This window comes from Sylvia atricapilla, unplaced genomic scaffold (assembly GCF_009819655.1).
Source record: "Sylvia atricapilla isolate bSylAtr1 unplaced genomic scaffold, bSylAtr1.pri scaffold_14_arrow_ctg1, whole genome shotgun sequence".
Taxonomy (NCBI): Eukaryota; Metazoa; Chordata; class Aves; order Passeriformes; family Sylviidae; genus Sylvia; species Sylvia atricapilla.
In genome coordinates, this window is record NW_027077078.1 from 1 (window position 1) to 18,011 (window position 18,011).

At 63.1% G+C, this 18,011-nt stretch overlaps 3 protein-coding genes across 8 annotated transcripts; 1 reads left to right on the forward strand and 2 right to left on the reverse strand.

The window, feature by feature from the left end:
• Window positions 1-496: 496 nt before the first annotated feature.
• On the reverse strand, window positions 497-1,185 carry LOC136374834 (UDP-galactose translocator-like; the record flags this gene model as incomplete). Its single annotated transcript, XM_066340221.1, has 2 exons — window positions 1,082-1,185; window positions 497-679 (listed from the first exon to the last, which is right to left on the reverse strand). Coding segments are annotated over exons 1-2 (247 nt in total), but the record flags the coding sequence as incomplete, so codon positions are not given.
• Window positions 1,186-1,522: 337 nt separating this feature from the next.
• On the forward strand, window positions 1,523-10,112 carry LOC136374836 (selenide, water dikinase 1-like). The gene is made up of 8 exons (XM_066340228.1): window positions 1,523-1,780; window positions 2,364-2,467; window positions 3,788-3,895; window positions 4,528-4,682; window positions 5,202-5,292; window positions 5,559-5,658; window positions 6,525-6,737; window positions 9,179-10,112. The coding sequence occupies exons 1-8, from the start codon at window positions 1,561-1,563 to the stop codon at window positions 9,412-9,414; spliced, it is 1,227 nt and encodes a 408-aa protein (XP_066196325.1). The 5' UTR covers window positions 1,523-1,560; the 3' UTR covers window positions 9,415-10,112.
• A 199-nt stretch (window positions 10,113-10,311) lies between these two features.
• On the reverse strand, window positions 10,312-17,940 carry LOC136374835 (NF-kappa-B essential modulator-like). Of its 6 annotated transcripts, none has more exons than XM_066340224.1 (12): window positions 17,631-17,940; window positions 16,046-16,443; window positions 15,759-15,847; window positions 15,631-15,675; window positions 15,039-15,141; window positions 14,611-14,720; window positions 14,084-14,224; window positions 13,407-13,503; window positions 12,752-12,880; window positions 11,806-11,930; window positions 10,788-10,843; window positions 10,312-10,697 (listed from the first exon to the last, which is right to left on the reverse strand). In XM_066340224.1, exons 1-12 carry the CDS (start codon window positions 17,923-17,925, stop codon window positions 10,579-10,581), a joined length of 1,707 nt encoding a protein of 568 aa, XP_066196321.1. In that variant the 5' UTR covers window positions 17,926-17,940; the 3' UTR covers window positions 10,312-10,578. The 6 variants fall into 6 exon arrangements, with proteins under 6 accessions (XP_066196321.1, XP_066196320.1, XP_066196319.1 ...); XM_066340223.1 differs by having other exon boundaries at window positions 14,611-14,717; window positions 15,759-15,889; XM_066340222.1 differs by having other exon boundaries at window positions 15,759-15,889.
• Window positions 17,941-18,011: the final 71 nt, after the last annotated feature.

The window sequence follows — 18,011 nt, forward strand, 5'->3', positions numbered from 1 at the left end:
CCACCCCATGGCTGTCACCCCCCAGGACCCCCACCCCTCGTGTGCCCCATGCCTCTGCCACTTCATCCCTCCAATGTCCCCTCTTGTCCCCTCCTGTGTCCCCATCATGTGACACCCCCCAAGTCGCCATCCCCCACCCTGTGCTCAGCTCAGAGCTGGAGTAGGAGAAACACCAGGTGTGACCCTGCCCTCAATGTCCCCATTGTCCCCAGTGTCCCCCATGTCCCGTACCCCCGTGCTGGATGAGCAGCAGCAGCAGGCACAGACCCCAATGTCCCCAGTGTCCCCCATGTCCCGTACCCCCGTGCTGGATGAGCAGCAGCAGCAGGCACAGACCCCAATGTCCCAATGTCCCCCGTGTCCCGTACCCCTGTGCTGGATGAGCAGCAGCAGCAGGCACAGACCCCAATGTCCCCCGTGTCCCGTACCCCTGTGCTGGATGAGCAGCAGCAGCAGGCACAGACCCCAATGTCCCAATGTCCCCCGTGTCCCGTACCCCTGTGCTGGATGAGCAGCAGCAGCAGGCAGGCGCTGCCCTTCATGGCCTCGGCCATCACCACGGCCGTGGTGGGCAGGAAGCGCTCCCCGGGCAGGGTCCGCACGTAGCGGATGCTGAGCACGAGGGACGCGTTCTGCAGCACCAGCACGCCCAGACTGGCATATTTCACCCGCCGCGACACTGCGGGGACACCGGGCTGTCACCGGGGGCGGGGGGCACCAGGCTGAGCCCCCCGCGACCCCCGGCGGGAGCTCCGGGACGGGGAACTTCACCCGCCGGGACACCGGTGGTCACTTGCGGTCCCACGGCGGGGCACCCCCCTCACTCCCCCCGGATCTGCCCCAAAGCTCCGCCCGCCCAAAGCCGCTCTGCCGCCTCTGCCCGCGCCCCTCCGCACCCCCGAGCCGCCCCCCGCGGGCGCCCCTCGCGCCCCGGCTGTGCCCAACCCCCCTCACCCCCAGCCCCCCAGGACCCCCCTCAGACCCCCGGCCGGCTCCCCCGCCCCGCAGCCCCTGCGTGGCTCTGCCCGGGCGCGCCCGCCCCACAGCCGACCCCCGGCGCCCCTGCCCGTCCCCCCCTCACCCGTCGTGGGCCCCGCGGAATCGCCGGAGCCGCCGCCGCCGTCCGCCGCCCCCGGGGCCGCCATGGTGGCACTTGCCCAGTACTTCCGCTTCCGGCCACGCCGCGACCCCGCCCACCAAGGGGGGAACCGCTCCGCCTCCTTTCGGACCAGCCAGTCCCTGTGCGCATTTTCGCGGGGCGCCCCGCCCCCTCGGCCTGTCTGACCAATCAACGCCCGTCTTGCGCGCTTCCCGCCACCTCCTCGCGCCGTTCCCTCCTCTCTCCGCCGAAGCCGCGCCCCCTTCGTCCGCTGACCAATCGCCGCTCTCCTCACCTGTCATACCCCCTTAGGCCCCGCCCAGCACTAGCACCGCCTCCTTCCTCGCAAACTCGACCAGTCCCCGCCCGCAATCCTCACGCGTCTGCCAATCAGCACCCGCCGGCGGCAGAGCCGCAGCCAATCAGAGGAGGCGGCGCTCGGCGGGCCCGTGCATTCCAAGATGGCGGCTGTGCCGGGCGGGTCGCGGCGTTGGGACCCCGCGGCGCTGGGGCTGGACCCGTCGTGGCGCCTCACGTCCTACGGGGAACTGCGGGGCTGAGGCTGCAAAGTCCCGCAGGAGACGCTGCTCAAGCTCCTGGCGGGACTCGAGGGGCAGCGCCCGGGAGGAGGAGGCGGAGGGGAAGGGGCGGAAGCGGAGAGCGGCGGCGCCCCGGCACTGGGTGAGCGTGGGGAGGTCTTGGGGCTCCCGGGAAGGCTCCGGGGGGCGGCAGTGGCGGCTCCGAGATGCGGCTGAGGGAGCGTTCAGGGGACCTGAGCGGCCTCGGAGGGGACTGGAGGGGCTTGGGAGGGCCCGGGGGAGGCTGGGAGGGCTCTGGGGGGGCTCTGTGGGGCCTCAGGGACACCGCGGAGCCGCTGAGGGGCCTTGGGGGAGCCTGGAGGACGCGGGACAGACCGGGGGGGGCTGCGGTACGTGACGGGGGCAAAGGTGGCCTGGCGAGAGGAGGGGGAAGGGCAAAGGGCATTTGGGGGGGAGGAGCTGCGGGTGGGGGCGGGGACGGGAGGGGCCCCCTAGATCCGGGTTCACCCCCCCACGAGCAGGATCCACGATCCCCTCCCCATCCGGTTCTGCCCCGTGCCTGGGTCCCCACGCGCGGCGGGCTCTGTGTCCCCGGGACGGGCTCTGTGTCCTCGGGACGGGCTCTGTGTCCCCGGGATGGGCTCTGTGTCCCCGTGCGGGCTCTGTGTCCCCCGGGACGGGCTCGGTGCCCCCCCGGTGCCCCCCTGAGCCCTCGGTGCCCGCAGGCATCGGGCTGGACTCGTGTGTGATCCCGCTGAGGCACGGGGGGCTCTCGCTGGTGCAGACCACCGACTTCTTCTACCCCATCATCGATGACCCTTACATGATGGTACCCCAAAAACTTCCCCTTGAACCCTTCTGGGACCCCAGAAATGCCCCTTGCACCCCAAAATCACCCCCGGGGACTCCTCAGATCCCTCTTGGGAAACCCCAAATCCTTCCAGGGTCCCCCCAGTTCCCCCCCTGATTCTTTTCCTCCCTCTTGGGACCCCCAAACCTCCCTGGGCCCCTCCCCAAACCCATTTGGGGTCCCCCAGTTCTACCCTGGACCCCACAAATCCCACCTTGAGCATCCCAAATCCTTTCAGGCCCCCCCCGTCCTATGCCAGGCCCCACAGGTTTCATCTGCAGACCCCAATATCCCCCTCCAAACCTTCCCAAATCCCACCTTGCGACCCCAAATCCCCTTGTAGCCTCCCCAGTCCTATTCCTGGGTCCCGCTGATGCCTTGGGAAGGCTGACCTGGAATAGAGACTGGACAGAGCTGGAGAATAAATTTGGAATTTATTGAAAGGCCTTTAGGATCCACCTTGGGCAGTACAGGGCCTGACTGGGGCTACAGCCAAGGTAGACTATAAATGGTCACAGAAATGGACAAACAGTCACAAAATCTTACATTTTTATGAGTTTGGGTCCATTTGTGTGTTGGGGCTGAATTGCCCAATTAGAGCCTTAGGTTTGAGGTTTTATCTCTTGTTTTTTCAGCCCAGTGTCGTTTGTGCTGTTGGGCTGAAAGTTGTCCTTGGCCCTCAGCAGGAGAGGATTTGTTTTGTCTCCCTGCTCTGTGCAGGGAGATAAATGGCATTTAACAAGAGGCTCAGAACTGCTCCCTGGGCAGAATCGGAATCTGAATCTGAGAATATTCCGATTTTCAGATACTCAGAATTTTCAGAATCTGAAAATATGAAAGCCAAAGCTTAAAGCATCACCCCAAGCCATCCTTGGCCCCCCAAAGCCCTCCCTCTTGATCCCTTTGCCCTTTCCTGGGTCCCACAAATCCCCCCCAGGCCCCCCAAAACCCCCTTGTGACCCCCCAGTTCTATCCCAGGCCCCCTAATCTCCAACTTGGGCTTCCCTAAATCCCACCTGGGGACCCTAAATCTCACCTGGGCACCCCAAATCCCACCTGGGGGTCTTCAAATCCCACCCGGGAACCCCAAATCCCACCTGGGGACCCCCCAGTCCCATCCTGGCCCTGCCAAATCCCACCCTGGGCACTGCAAATGCTTCTGGGGAGCCCCCCAGATTCAATCCCAAGGCACCCAAACTCCACCGTGGACCCCCCCAGGTTCCATTTTGGGCCCCCCAGACCCCACCAGGGTCCCCCAATCCTGGCTGGGACCCCCCCAAAGCCCCTCCCCCACTGCAGGGCCGCATCGCCTGCGCCAACGTCCTGAGTGACCTGTACGCCATGGGGGTGACCGAGTGTGACAACGTCCTGATGCTGCTGAGCGTCAGCCAGCGCATGACCGAGGAGGTGACGGGGACGGGGGACACGGGGGACAGGGATGAGGGGGCAGCAGTGTGGTGACAAGGACACGCGGGGGTGACAGGAATGGGGAAGGGACACAGGGCCACAGGACAGGTACGTGGTGAGGGCGGGATAGTGACAGGGACATCAGGGGGACAGATTTGAGGGGGCCCAGGGACACAGCGGGACAGTGACATGGCAGGGTCACTGTGCCAGGGGGTGACAGTGACATCAGGCACCATGGGGACATGGGCATGATGGGGGGACACGGGGGTGACAGTGACAGGGGAGGGGGTGACGGAGTGGGACATTCACAGTGACATGTTGGGGATGGAGGACACGGGGGTGGCAGTGACATCAGGGACTCAGGGAACTGAGAGGGTGACAGGGACACTGAGGACTAACAGGGGACACTGGGGGTGACAGGGGACACTGAGGGTGACAGGAACACTGAGAGGGTCACAGGGACACTGCAGGGGTGACAGGGACACTGGGGATGACAGAGGACACTGGGAGGGTGACAGGGACACTGGGGGTGACAAGGACACTGGGAGGGTGACAGGGGCACTGGGGGTGACAGGGACACTGCAGAGGTGACAGGGGACAGTGGGGGGTGACAGACTGTACTGTCCCCCCAGGAGAGGGACAAGGTGATGCCGCTGATCATCCAGGGGTTCCGGGATGCGGCCGAGGACGGGGGGACGTCGGTGACAGGGGGACAGACGGTGCTCAACCCCTGGGTCATCGTGGGGGGCGTGGCCACCGCTGTCTGTCAATCCAGCGAGTTCATCATGTGAGTGATGGGCGGGGCCACTGCCACCTGTCAATCATTTGAGTGATGGGGCAGGGCCACTGCCACCTGTCAATCATTTGAGTGATGGGGAGGGGTCACTGCCACCTGTCAATCATTTGAGTGATGGGGAGGGGTCAAGTCCACCTGTCAATCATTTGTGCATGGCAGGGGTGGGGCCTGGGGCGGGGTCACTACTGTCAATCAAAGCCATCATTGGAGTGGGGGTGGGGCTTGTGAGGGCGTGTGGCCATCACCTGTCAGTCAAGTCATTCTTGTGTGATGGGTGGGGCTTGGGGACATGGGGGCGGGTTTGGGGACATGGGGGTGGGGCTTGGGGACATGGGGGCAGGGTTTGGGGACATGGGGGTGGGGCTTGGGGACATGGGGGCGGGTTTGGGGACATGGGGGTGGGGCTTGGGGACATGGGGGCAGGGTTTGGGGACATGGGGGCGGGTTTTGGGACACGGGGGCGGGATTTGGGGCCAGGGCGTGTCCCATGCTGACCCCAGCCTTGCCCAGGCCGGACAGTGCCGTGCCCGGGGACGTCCTGGTGCTGACCAAGCCCTTGGGGACACACATGGCTGTCACCGCACACCAGTGGCTGGACATAGTGAGTGACACTGAGGGGACCTGGGAGGGGACAGAAGCAGGGGGCAGACACCACGGGGGCAGAAGCAGCCCTGTGTCCCCAGGGGTGCCTCAGATGGCTCTGGAGACACCCAGGTGTCCTCAGGAGGAGCCAGAATGGGACTAAAACCCACCTGAGGTGTCCCCAGTGGGACCTCAAAGCCACCCCCGATGTCCCCAGAGGGTGCCATGGGAGTGTCCCCAAGGCCACTGCGGGTGTCCCTGACGCTGTCCCCGCTGTCCCCACAGCCTGAGCGCTGGAACAAGATCAAGCTGGTGGTGACACGGGAGGAGGTGGAGCTGGCCTATCAGGAGGCTGTGTGCAGCATGGCCACGCTCAACCGCACCGGTGGGTGACACTGGGGACAAAAGCCAACCTGTGGGTCCCCAAAGCCAACCCAGATGTCCCCAGGGGATCCCAAAGCCACTGTGGGCGTCCCCGGAGTCATCTTATGGTTTCCATAGATGCTGAAGCAATCAGGGGGATCCCCAAAGCCACTACAGATGTCCCCAGAGTCACCCCAGGGATGCCCAAGGCCACCCCAGATGTTCCCAAGGGAATACAGAACTCCCAGAAGGATCCTTGAAGCCACTGGAGATGTCCTCAAAGTGTCCCCAGCCCACCCCCCACGTCCCCAAAGCCACTCCAGATATCTCCAGGGGAGCACAAAGCCACCAGGGGAATCACTAAAGCCACTGCAGGGTGTCCCTAGGCCAGGCTGGGTGTCCCTAAGGCCACCTGAGATGTCCCCAGAGCCATTCCAGGGTGTCCCTAGATGAGGCTGGGTGTCCCTGGGCCATACTGGGTCAGAGGCACCAGGGGAGTCCCTAAAGCCACTCCAGATGTCTCTAGAGCCATTTCAGGGCATCCCTAGGCAATGCTGAGTGCCCCAAAGCCACCGGGGGAGTCCCTAAAGCCACTCCAGGGTGTCCCTACGCCAGGCTGGGTGTCCCCAAAGCCACCAGGCAAGTCCCTAATGGCACCCAAGATGTCCCTAAAGCCACCCGAGATGTCGCCAGAACCATTCCAGGGTGTCCCCAGAGCCCCCTCCGTGTGTCCCCAAATTCCCCGACGGGTGTCCCCAGACCCCCCTTGGTGACCCCAGAACCCCCCACTCAGGTGTCCCCAAAGCCCCCCCTCGGGTGTCCCCGAACCACCCCCCCTGGTGTCCCTGTGCTGTGGGGGGCCGTGTGAGGTGACAGCCGTGTCCCCAGCGGCGGGGCTGATGCGGGCCTTCGGGGCGCACGCGGCCACGGACGTGACGGGCTTCGGGGTGCTGGGACACGCCCGTGCACTGGCGGCGCAGCAGCGGCTGGACGTGGCCTTCGTCATCCACAACCTGCCCGTCATCGCCAAGATGGCCGCCGTCAGCAAGGCCTGCGGGGGCCGCGGGGGGCTGCTGCAGGGCACCGCGCCCGAGACGTCGGGTACGGCCGGGGGGACCCCGAACGGGGCTGGGAACGGGATCGGGGGGCTCGGGAACGGGATTGGGGGGTCTGAAAATGGGATTGGGGGGCCTGGAAAAGGGATTGGAGGGTCTGGGAATGGGATTGGAGAGCCCAATAATGGGATTGGGGAGCCTGAAAATGGGATTGGGGGGCCTGGAAAAGGGATTGGAGGGTCTGGGAATGGGATTGGGGAGCCCAAGAATGGGATTGGGGGGCCTGGGAACGGGATTGGGGAGCCTGAGAATGGGATTGGGGAGCCTGAAAACGGGATTGGGGAGCCCAGAAACTGGACTGGGGAGCCTGAGAATAGGATTGGGGGGCCTGAAAATGGGATTGGGGAACCCAAAGATGGGATAAGGGGCTCTGGAAATGGGATTGGGGAGCCCAGGAATGGGATTGGGCACTCCGAAAATGGGATTTGGGAGCCTGAGAAGGAGATAAGAAGCAATGGAAATGGGATTTGGGCCCCTGGCAATGGGATTGGGGAACTGGAAAATGGCGGGGGTTGATGTGAGGGGGTATTGGGTCATCCCAGCCAGCAGGGGGCGCTGTGCATCATGACAGGGCCCCAGAAATGGGCTGAGGAAATGCCAAAAATGGGGAGAGGGGCACAGAAAACGGGACGGGGGACCCTAGAAATGGGAGGAGGGGCGCCAAAAACGGAGTGAGGGATCCTGAAAATAGGAGAAGAGACCCCAAAATTGAGGGGTGGGTACAAAGAGAGCAATGGGTCCTCCCGGCCGGCAGGGGGCACTGTGCATAGTGCCAGGACTCTGAGAATGGGAAGAAAAAGCACAAAAACGGGAGTGGCCTCAGAAATGGGGAAGGGAGGCTCAAAAATGAGGGGACAGATTGTGGAAGTGTGATGGGGTCTGCAAAAACAGACTCGGAGAACCCAGAAATGGGGAGGAGACCCCAAAAATGAGGGGGGTGTGTCAACGGAGAGGAAATTGGTCAGCCCAGCCAGCAGGGGGCGCTGTGCGCGTGGCAGGAACCCGGAAACTGGATGAAAGACCCCAAAAATGACATAAGGGACGCTAAAAATGGGATAAGGGATCTCAAAAACGGGGTAAGGGACTCCAAAAACGGGGTACGAGACACTAAAAATGGGATGGGGACCACGAAAATTCGATAAGGGATGTAAAAAATGGGATAAGGGTCCCCAAAAATAGTGTAAGATACTGCAAAAATGGAATAAGGGGGCTCCAAAAGTGGGACTAGGGGTGCTAAAAATGGGATGTGAATCCCAAGAACGAGATTAGGGGTACTAAAAACTGGATAAGAAACCCCAACACCGGGAGAAATGGCACTAAAAATGGGATGGGGACCCCAAAAATGGGACAAGGGACCACAAAAATGAGATAAGGGACACTAAAAATGTGGTAACAGACCCCAAAACTGGAGAGGACTCCAATAAGGGAGGGAGGGGTAATGGGGGCACATTGGGTCAGCCCTGGCAGCAGGGACCTTAAAACTGCGGTTTTCTCCCCAAAAAATGGGAAAGGGGATGGGAAACTGGGAGGGGAAAGACTTCAAAACCAGAGGGATCCCCAAGAAAGCTCAACATTTAGGGCGGAACTTTTCCTGAATCCCCGCTTTTTCCCGTTTTCCCCCATTTTTACCTGTTTTTCCACATTTTTCCTGTTTTTCCCCCGTTGTTTTTTTCCCATTTTTTCCTCTTCCCCCCATTTTTCCCCATTTACCTGTTTCCCTCCATTTTCCCCGTTTTCTGCCATTTTTTCCCTCGTCTTCCCCCATTTCCCCGTTTTTCCGTTTCCCCCATTTTACACCCCTTTTCCCCCATTTCTCCCGTTTCCTTTTCCCCTGCTTCCCCGTTTTCCCCCCATTTTCTCAATTTCCCCCATTTTTACCCCGCTTCCCCCATTTCCCCCATTTTTCCTCCATTTTCCTCCCCGTTTTTACTCCACTTTCTGCTGTTCCCCCCTTTTCCCCTCATTTTTCCTATTTCACTGTTTCCCCCCGTTTCCCCACATTTTATCCCATTTTCCCTGTTTCCCCCGTTTTATGTCCATTTATCCTCGTTTTTTCCCATTTTATGCCCATTTTCCCCCATTCCCCCCGTTTCTCCTTTTTTTCCCCCATTTTATCCCACTTTCCCCGTTTCCCGTTTTATCTCCGTTTATCCTTGTTTTTTCCCATTTTATCCCATTTTTCCCCCATTTCTCCCCTTTCCCCCGTTTTATCTGTTTTTCCTTTTTTTTTCCCATTTTATCCCCATTTCTCCCCGTTTTATTTCCGTTTATCCTTGTTTTTTTCCCATTTTCCCCCCGTTTCTCCCATTTCTCCCGTTTCTTCCGTTTTCTCCCCATTTTATCCCATTTTCCCCCCGTTTATCCCATTTTTTCCCCTGTTTTATCTCTGTTTATCCCTGTTTTTTCCCATTTCTCCTGTTCCCGCAGGGGGGCTGCTGGTGGTGCTGCCGCGGGCTCAGGCGGCGCGGTTCTGCGCGGAGCTGAAGGCGCCGGGCCGGGCCGAGGGGCTGCAGGCCTGGATCGTGGGGGTGGTGGAGAAGGGCCCCCGCGGCGCCCGGGTCATCGACAAACCGCGGCTGATCGAGGTGCCGCCCCGCGGGGCCGCGCCGGGCCCCGACAGCCCCGGGAGCCCCCCGCCGGAGCCGCCCCGAGCGCCCTTCTAGGGCACCAAAACCCCCCGGGGCTGGGCCCTGACACGGCTCCCGCCCAGGGGACCCCAAAGAAAACCCCGGAGTTGGGTCAGATCCCCCCACGACTGAGCTCTCCCTTCTGCGGGACCCCACAGAAATCCCCCCACCAAAAAAACGCCAGGGCTCGGCTGTCCCAAAAATCCCAAAAGCTCCCATCGAAGGTGGGGCCCCGAAAATCTGGGCAAAGCCCCTCAAAAATTCAGAGTCACCCCCCAAAAGCAGGTCAGCTCCCCCCTGCCCCGATTTCCCCACCCCCCCCTTCCAAGGGACCCCAAATCTCTGCCCAAACCCCCCCTCCCCCAGCACTGCAGGTGAAACCCCCCAAATTCCCCGGGAGGGGGAGGAACCCTCAAATCCCAATCCAGCACTGCACAATGGGGGATCCCCAAAATCCCCCCCTGGACCCCCGTTTTTGGGGGCTCCTCCCCAAATTGTCTCTGCCCTCCCTCCCCTCAGGCTCTGCCCGATGAGCAGCGGGCGGAGCCCCCCCAAACTCCCCCCGCACCCCCAAAATCCCCCCCCGCGTGACGCCTCCCCCCCAAAACCCCCCGTGGGGGTGGGGGAGGGGCCGAGACCCCCCCTCAGTGAGGAGGGAGTTGGGGGGCTCCAGGTTTTGGGGGGTGCGGTGGGAACCCCCCAGAAATGGGGCAATAAAAGTGATTTCAGACTAATTTGGGGGGGCATTTATTGAGGGGTGACCCCAAAACCCCGGGGGGGGGGAGTTCCTCCCTAATGGGGTTTTGTGGGGTGTCTGGGGGGGGTTTGGGGGTTCCATTGGGGGGGGGGATTGGTGTTTTCGCCCACCTGATCCAATCCCTGATGTGGCTGCAGTGAGGAAATTCCCAGAAGAATATTTGGGGGTTAGGGGAATTTTTGGGGTTCCCAAACCCCAAAACCCCAGGCTGAGGCTCCTGGGAGGTTTTGGGGTGCCCCTGGGGGTGATTTTAGGGTGTTCCCCCCTCCCACCTGATGCAGTCCATGATGTGGATCCAGTGAGGAGATTCCCAGAAGGGTTTTTCAGGGGTTTTGGGGTTTCCCCTGGGCTGAGGCTCCCGGGGGCTTTTGGGGTGCCCCCGGGGGGTTTTGGGGCGCCCCGGGGGTGTTTTTGGGCTGCTGGGGAGGCTCTTGGGGCCCCCCTCACTTGATGCAGTCCATGACATGGATCTGCAGCGTGTCCATGTCCGGAGCCTTGTACTGGCACTTGGGGCAGCACAGGTCGGGCCCCTCCTCCGGGGGTGGGGGGAGCCCCCCAAAACCTGCGTGGAGGGGAAGGGCAGGGACAGAGTCAGGCCTTGCCTCTCCCCCAGGGGGGGCTTGGGGGTCCCGGGGCCCCCTTCTGCACTCACCCCCCGGGGCCGGGGCCGGCTCCGAGTGTCGGTTCCGCATCTCCTCCAGACGGGCCCTGGGGGGAAACGGGGCAGTTGGGGGTTTTGGGGGGTCTGGGAGAGGTTTTGGGGGGTCTGGGGGTGGTTGTGGGTTCAGGGAGGGTTTGGGGGGGGGTCAGGGGCTCTCAGGGGTTTGGAGGCTTTGGGGAGGGGCTTGGGGGTGGTTGGGGGTTCAGGGAGGTTTTGCGGGGGCTCAGGGGGTCTGGGAGGGGCCTGGGAGGGGTTGGGGGTCAGGGAGGTTTTGGGGGGCTCAGGGGGTTTTTGGGGGCTCTGGGAGGGGTTGGGGGTTCAGGGAGGTTTTGCGGGGGCTCAGGGGGTCTGGGAGGGGCCTGGGAGGGGTTGGGGGTCAGGGAGGTTTTGGGGGGCTCAGGGGGTTTATAGGGGCTCTGGGAGGGGTTGTGAGTTCAGGGAGGTTTTGGGAGGGCGTTTGGGGGAATTCAGGGATTTGGGGGGGGGGCTGGGAGGAGTTTAGGGGATCTGGGGAATGTCAGGGAGAGGGGGAACAGGGGGTCCTGGGGGTGTTTTTGGGGGGTTGGTTTTGGGGTAGGTTTAGAGTGGGGGCTTTTGCTGTGGTCCCCGAGGGTGTTTGGGAGAGATTTTGGGGTTTTTGGTTGGTTTGCAGTTCAGGGTGTCTGGGGGGAAGCTGAGGCCCTTTGGTGCATTTTGGTGTGCTTGGGGATGATCTGGGGAGCATTTTGGAGCACATTTTTAAATTGTTTTGGGGCACAAATTTAAATTTCTATTTTTAAAGTGCTTTGGGTGGTTTGGGAGTGTTTTGGAGTGGTTCTGGGGTGATTTGGGTGTGGTTTTGAGGCATTTTGGAGTGGTTTTGGGGTGTTTCTGGGGTGTTCTGGGATGTTTCTGGGGTATTTCAGGGTGGTTTTGGGGTGGTTTTGGGTGTTTCAGGCTGTTTCTGGGGTATTTCAGGGTGTTTTGGGGTGGTTTGGGGGTGTTTTGAGGGGTTTAGGGGGCTCGGTACCGGGCCCCATCCGGGCCGAGGCGCAGGCGCAGCTGGTTCAGCTCCTCCTGCAGCGCCTCACGCTGCCCGTGCAGCTCCTCCCGCGCCGCGCGCTCCGCCTCGAAATCCGCCCGGTAGATGTCGGCCTGGGGACCCCGAAACTCTGCCAGGGACACCCCAAAACCCAGCCAGGGAACCCCCCAAATCCAACCAAGGAGCACCCAAATCCCCCCAGCCAGGGAACCCCCCAAATCCCTCCTGGCTTCAGAGATCTCAGCCTGGATTTTAGGGGGGATTGAGGGTGGGGTCAGGTCCCCTCGAGGATCCCTCAAAATCCCCAAATCCCACCACGCTCCCCACAAACCTCCCCCCGCAAACCTCTCCCTGCTCTGCCCCAAAATCAACTCTTTGGGGGGTCAGGGTGGCTCTGGGGGGGGTCAGAGTGGCTCTGGGGGGGTCAGAGGGGCTCTCGGGGGGGGTCAGGACCTCCCCACGACCTCCCTGAGCTGCCTCGGGACCCCTCAAACCCCTCTGGGAACCCCCAAATCCCTCCGAGAGCGCCCCAGACCCACCTTGAGGTCATAGACCTGGGTTTGGGGGGGGTTGGGGGCCTCGGGACCCTCCCAGGACCCCCCAGTGTCCCCTTAGTGTCCCCTGAGTCCCCACCTGGGCCTGCAGCACGGGGATGGTCTCCAGGGCCCCCCAGTGTCCCCAATGTCCCCTCAGTGTTCCCACCTGGGCCTGCAGCACGGGGATGGTCTCCAGGGCCCCCCTCAGTGTCCCCATAATGTCCCCAGTGTCCCCCCAATGTCCCCTCAGTGTCCCCACCTGGGCCTGCAGCACGGGGATGGTCTCCAGGGCCCCCCAGTGTCCCCAATGTCCCCTCAGTGTCCCCACCTGGGCCTGCAGCACGGGGATGGTCTCCAGGGCCCCCCAGTGTCCCCAATGTTCCCCTCAGTGTCCCCACCTGGGCCTGCAGCACGGGGATGGTCTCCAGCGCTGCCCGTTGCTGCTCGGCCTCGGCCTTGAGGTGATCGATGAGCTCCTGCTTGAGGGCCAGAGCGGCCTCGGCCGCCCGCAGCTGCTCCTGCGTCACCTGGGGGGGGACAATGGCACCTGTGTCACCTGAGGGGTCACCTGTGACACCTGAGAGATCACCTGTGTCACCCCCAGTCCCCCCCCACTGCTCCCCCAGCACAGCCTCGGCCGCCCAGAGCTGCTCCTGGGTCACCTGGGGGAGACAATGACACCTGGGGTCACCTGGGGGACACCTTTGTCACCCTCAGGCCCCTCAGTGCAACCCAAACTGCCCGGAGCTGCTCCTGGGTCACCTGGGGGGGGACAGTGACACCTTGGGGGGCATCACCTGGGGGTCACCTGTGTCACCCTGCACGGCACGCCCTTGCCCACTGCTCCTGTGTCACCTGGGGGTCACCTATGTGACCCGGGGAGTGGCACTGTCACTTGGGAAGTCACCTAATTGCACCTGAATAGCTCCACAGGGACATTCCAGGTGTTCCCAAGGGGCTGGGACAGGGACAAGGGGCCCCCCTGGGGTCCCCAAGGAATGGGATATGACACCCCAGTGTCCCCAGTGTCCCCCAGTGTCCTCTGTCCCTCACCTGGCTTCGTTTGTCCCCCTCCAGGCTGGCCTTGATGTGGGCGTCATACTCCTGGAACAGGTGATGGTAGGCGGCCTGCAGCTGCACCAGCTTCCTCCTGGGGACATGGGGACATTGGGGACATCGAGGGGACACTGGGGACAGGCAGCCTGCAGCTGCACCAGCTTCCTCCTGGGGACATGGGGGACTTTGATGGGGACAGGTGGCCTGCAGCTGCACCAGATTCTGCCTGAGGACACAGGGTCACTGAGGGGACATTGGGGACATTAAGAACATCACTGGGGACAGCAAGGGGACACTGGGGACATCATCAGGGACAGGTGACCTGCACCTGCACCAGCTTCCAGCCTGGGGACACTGGGAGTGCCACCGCCTCCCCCATGTCCCGGTGTCCCCTCACTGGGACAGGTGGCCTCGAGCTCCACCAACTTCCACCTGGGACACTGGGACATCAGTGGGTGTCCCCAGGTGCCACCCCTACCCATGTCCCCCCATGTCCCCATTGTCACTCACTCCTCCCCAGTGGAGTGAGTCCCCATGTCCCCATTGTCACTCACTCCTCCCCAGTGTTCCCGTGTCCCCAGTGTCGCTGTTGTCACTCACTCCTCCCCAGTGTCCCCGTGTCCCCGTTGTCACTCACTCCTCCCCAGTGTCCCCGTGTCCCCACTGCCACTCACTTCTCCTCGGTGGCCCCGCGCCGCTCCACCCTCAGGGCTGTTTCCAGGTTGGTCACCTGGAGCCGGAGCTGGTCCAGCTGCACCTGGTGGCCCTGGGTCATCTCCTCCAGCTGCTGGCACCTCTCGGCATCACTGCGGGCCCTGGGACACCAGGGACACCCCACTGTCACCCTGTGCCACCCCCTGTCACCTCCTCCAGGTGCTGGCACCACTCGGCATCCCCATGGGCCCTTTGACACCCCAGGGACACCCCACTGTCACACTGTGCCACCCACTGTCACCCTGTGCCAAACATTGTCACCTCCTCACACTGGTGTCACCACCCAGCATCCCCTGGGGCTCTGTGTGTCACCCAGTGCCACCTCCACAGGTGTCACCTGATGTCACCTGCACAGGGGCCACCCCCCCACCTGTGCTCCAGGTGCTCCTGCTCCGCCCAGCTCTGCTGCAGTGTCCCCTCCCCTTGGGGACAGGCCCTGACCCCAGCAGCCCCCGTGTCACGCCCATGTCCCCCCAGGTGTCCCCACCTGCGCTCCAGGTGTTCCCGCTCTGCCCGGCTCCGCTCCAGGCGGTTCTGGCTCTCCCGGAGCTCCCCCAGCAGCGATGTCACCTGGGCCTGCACCTGGGCCTTGTCCTGCTGGGGATGGGCACAGGGACACTGTCACCCTCTGAGTGTCCCCAGCTATCCCCAGGCGTGTCCACAGGGTCCTCAGAGCTGTCATCAGGGCTGTCCCCACGTCCCCAGGCATGTCCCCAGTGTCCCCAGGGTGTCCCCATGCCACCAGGGTGTCCCCAGGGTGTCCCCACATCCCCAGGGCTGTCCCCATGTCCCCAGGGCTGTCCCCAGTGTCCCCAGGGTATCCCGAGGGTGTCACCAGGGCTGTCCCCAGGGTGTCCCCAGGGCTGTCCCCACATCCCCAGAGGTGTCCCCATGTCCCCAGGGTGTCCCCAGTACCTCCAGCTGGCGGCGCAGACCCTGCAGCTGCAGCTCAGCCGCACGGGAAACATCCTGAGCCCGGAGCTCTGCCACGGCCACGCGCGCCCGCAGTGCCACCAGCCTGTCCCCAAATGTCCCCAAGGGTCACTGGTGTCACCAAACCCTGCCCACGTGTGCCCGCAGTGCCACCAGCCTGTCCCCAAATGTCCCCAAGGGTCACTGGTGTCACCAAAACCTGCCCATGAGTGCCTGCAGTGTCACCAGCCTGGGGACAGTGTCCCCAGAGTGTCCCCAACTCTCCCAGCCTCCCTCAGTCGTGGCCATCACCAGCCTGGGGGACCCCAAAGTGTCCCCAAAACATCCCCAAGGTAACCCAAGGTTTCCCCAAGAATCCTCAGGTGTCCCCAGTGTGTCCCCAAATGTCCCCAAGTGTCACCAAGGTGACCCCAAAGTGTGACCAAGTGCCCTCAAAATGCCCCAAGTGCCCCCAAAGTGTTCCTGAAGTGACTCCAAAGTGACCCCAATGTGCTCCACGGTGTCCCAAAGTGTCCCCAGGTGCCCCCAGACTGTCCCCAAGTGTCCCCAAGTGTATGCAGTGTCCCTGACTCACTCAGCTTCAGCCTCCGCCAGGCGCTGCCTCAGCTGCTCCTCGGAGCTGGGGGGACACGAGGGGGGTCAGGGGGGGTTGAGGACATCGGGGGGCCCCCAAGGGACAGGGGACAGAGGACAGGGGCTCACCTGGGCTCTGGGAGGGCCCCGGGGGGCTCCGTGACAGTGGGGACGTCCTCGAGGTGGGGGGACACCGAGCAGGGTGGGCCCTTGGTGGGCTGCAGAGACATCGGGGGACAGTGGGGGACATCAGGGGGACACTGTGGGGCAGGGAGGTGACAAAGGGGGGAGGACATTGGAGGACACAAAGGGGACATGGTGGGTGCAGTGGGACACGGGGGGGGTGATGAGGGGACACTGGGAGTGGACAGAGAGAACTCAGAGAAGGGGGGCCACAGCACGGGGGCCACAAATACCTTGGTGCTGGTGTCAGAGGTGTCCCTGGAGATGTCCCCACTGTCCCTGAGGCTGTCCCTGAGAGTTTCCCTGATGTTCCCCTGGGCGTCCTTGGTGTCCTCGGCGGTGTCCCTGATGTCCCCAGTGGTGTCCTTGCTGTTCCTGAGGCTGTCCCGGATGTCCCCGGGTGTGTCCTTGGTGTCCCCAGGACTGTCTCTGAGGTCCCCGGGGGTGTCCGTGGTGTCCTCGGCGCTTTCCCTGGTGCTGTCCCCACGCTGTCCCCGCAGGTGCAGCACCAGGTCCCGGGCCTGTCCCCAGCGTCCCCGCAGCAGCTCCCGCTCCCCCCGGCGCTGCAGCTGCAGCTTCCGCAGCTCCTCCAGGCGCTGCCGCAGCGACTCGGTGCAGTGACACAGCGCCCCTGGGGACAGGGGACACCCACGGGGTCAGGGGACAGCAGGGACATCGGGGACACTGGGGACACCTGCGAGGTCAGGGGATATCGGAGGGACAGGAAACCTTGGGAACACACACAGGGTCAGGGGCATCAGGGACATTGGCAAGGACAGGGGACACTGGGGACACCCGCAGGGACAGGGGCACTGGGGACATCCACAGGGACAGGGGGCACCGGGGACACGGGCAGGGACATGGGGCACTGGGGACATCAACAGGGACAGGTGCATCAGAGACATCGGGGACATTGGCAGGGACAGGTGACATCGGGGGACACCAAGGGCTTTGGGACACTGGGTGCACTCAGGGGACATTGGGCAGGTTAGGGACACGGGGCCGTTGGGGACATTGGGGGGACTGGGGACATTGAGGGGCCACTGGGACATTGAGAACACTGGGACACAGTGGGGATATTGAGGGGACATCGGGAATTCTGGCGAGATGAGGGACATGGAGGGGACATTGGGGATATGGGGATGTTAAGGACATCGGGGCACATCAGTGACCTTGAGGACATTGGGGATATGAGGATGTTGGAAGGCGCATCAGGGACACTGGGGACACCTGCAGGGACAGGGGCACTGGGGACATCCACAGGGACAGGGGACAGTAGGGACACCAAGAGCATTGGGACACTGGGTGCATTCAGGGGACGTTGAGGGGGGTGGGGACATTGGGCGGGTGGGTGACACGGGGCCGTTGGGGACATCAGGGGGTTTTGGGGGACTGGGGACGTTAGGGACATTAGGGAGCCATTGTGACATTGAGAACACAGGGACGCTGCGGGAATATTGAGGGGACATCGGGGACATGGGGAGCACCGGGGACATCGGCGAAATGAGGGACACGGCGGGGACCTTGGGGACATGGAGCACATCAGGGACTTTGAGAACGTGGGGGACATCGGGGTGTGGGGATGTTAGGGGGCGCATCGGGGACTTCGGGGGACAGCGGGGACATCGAGGACATGGGGGGACAATGGGGACGCTGGGAGCATTGGAGGTGCTGAGGGCACGGGGGACACGGGGACATCAGCGAGGGCAATGAGCGGATTAGGGACATGGGGACATCAAAGGAGACACGGGGCCATCCCCAGGGACACCCCCAGTGTCCCCCCGGCCCGGTCCGGCCGCCCCAGACCCCGGCTCTCACCCCTCAGCTCGCGGTTCTCCGCCCGCAGCCGCTGCAGCGCCTCCGCCAGAGCCGGTTCCGCCTCGGGCCCCGGCTGCACCATCTCTGCGGGCCGCCGCCAGCGCCCGCCGCTCATCGGCGGCTCCCGGGGGAGCCCGGGCGAGTCGGGAACGGTTTGGGGCTGAATTCGGGGATTTTTGGGCCGAATTCGGGGATTTTTGGGATCCCGGCGGCTCCGGCGGCGGGGCCGCCACTTCCTGCTTCCGCCGGAAACGAGTGACGTCACCGCGTCACCGTCCGGCTGGGTGAGTGTCATGGCGGCGCCATAGCAACGCCGAGGGCGGAGAGCGCTGATTGGTTACGCCTCCAGGTATGGCCCCGCCCTCTCTCTACGCTCATTGG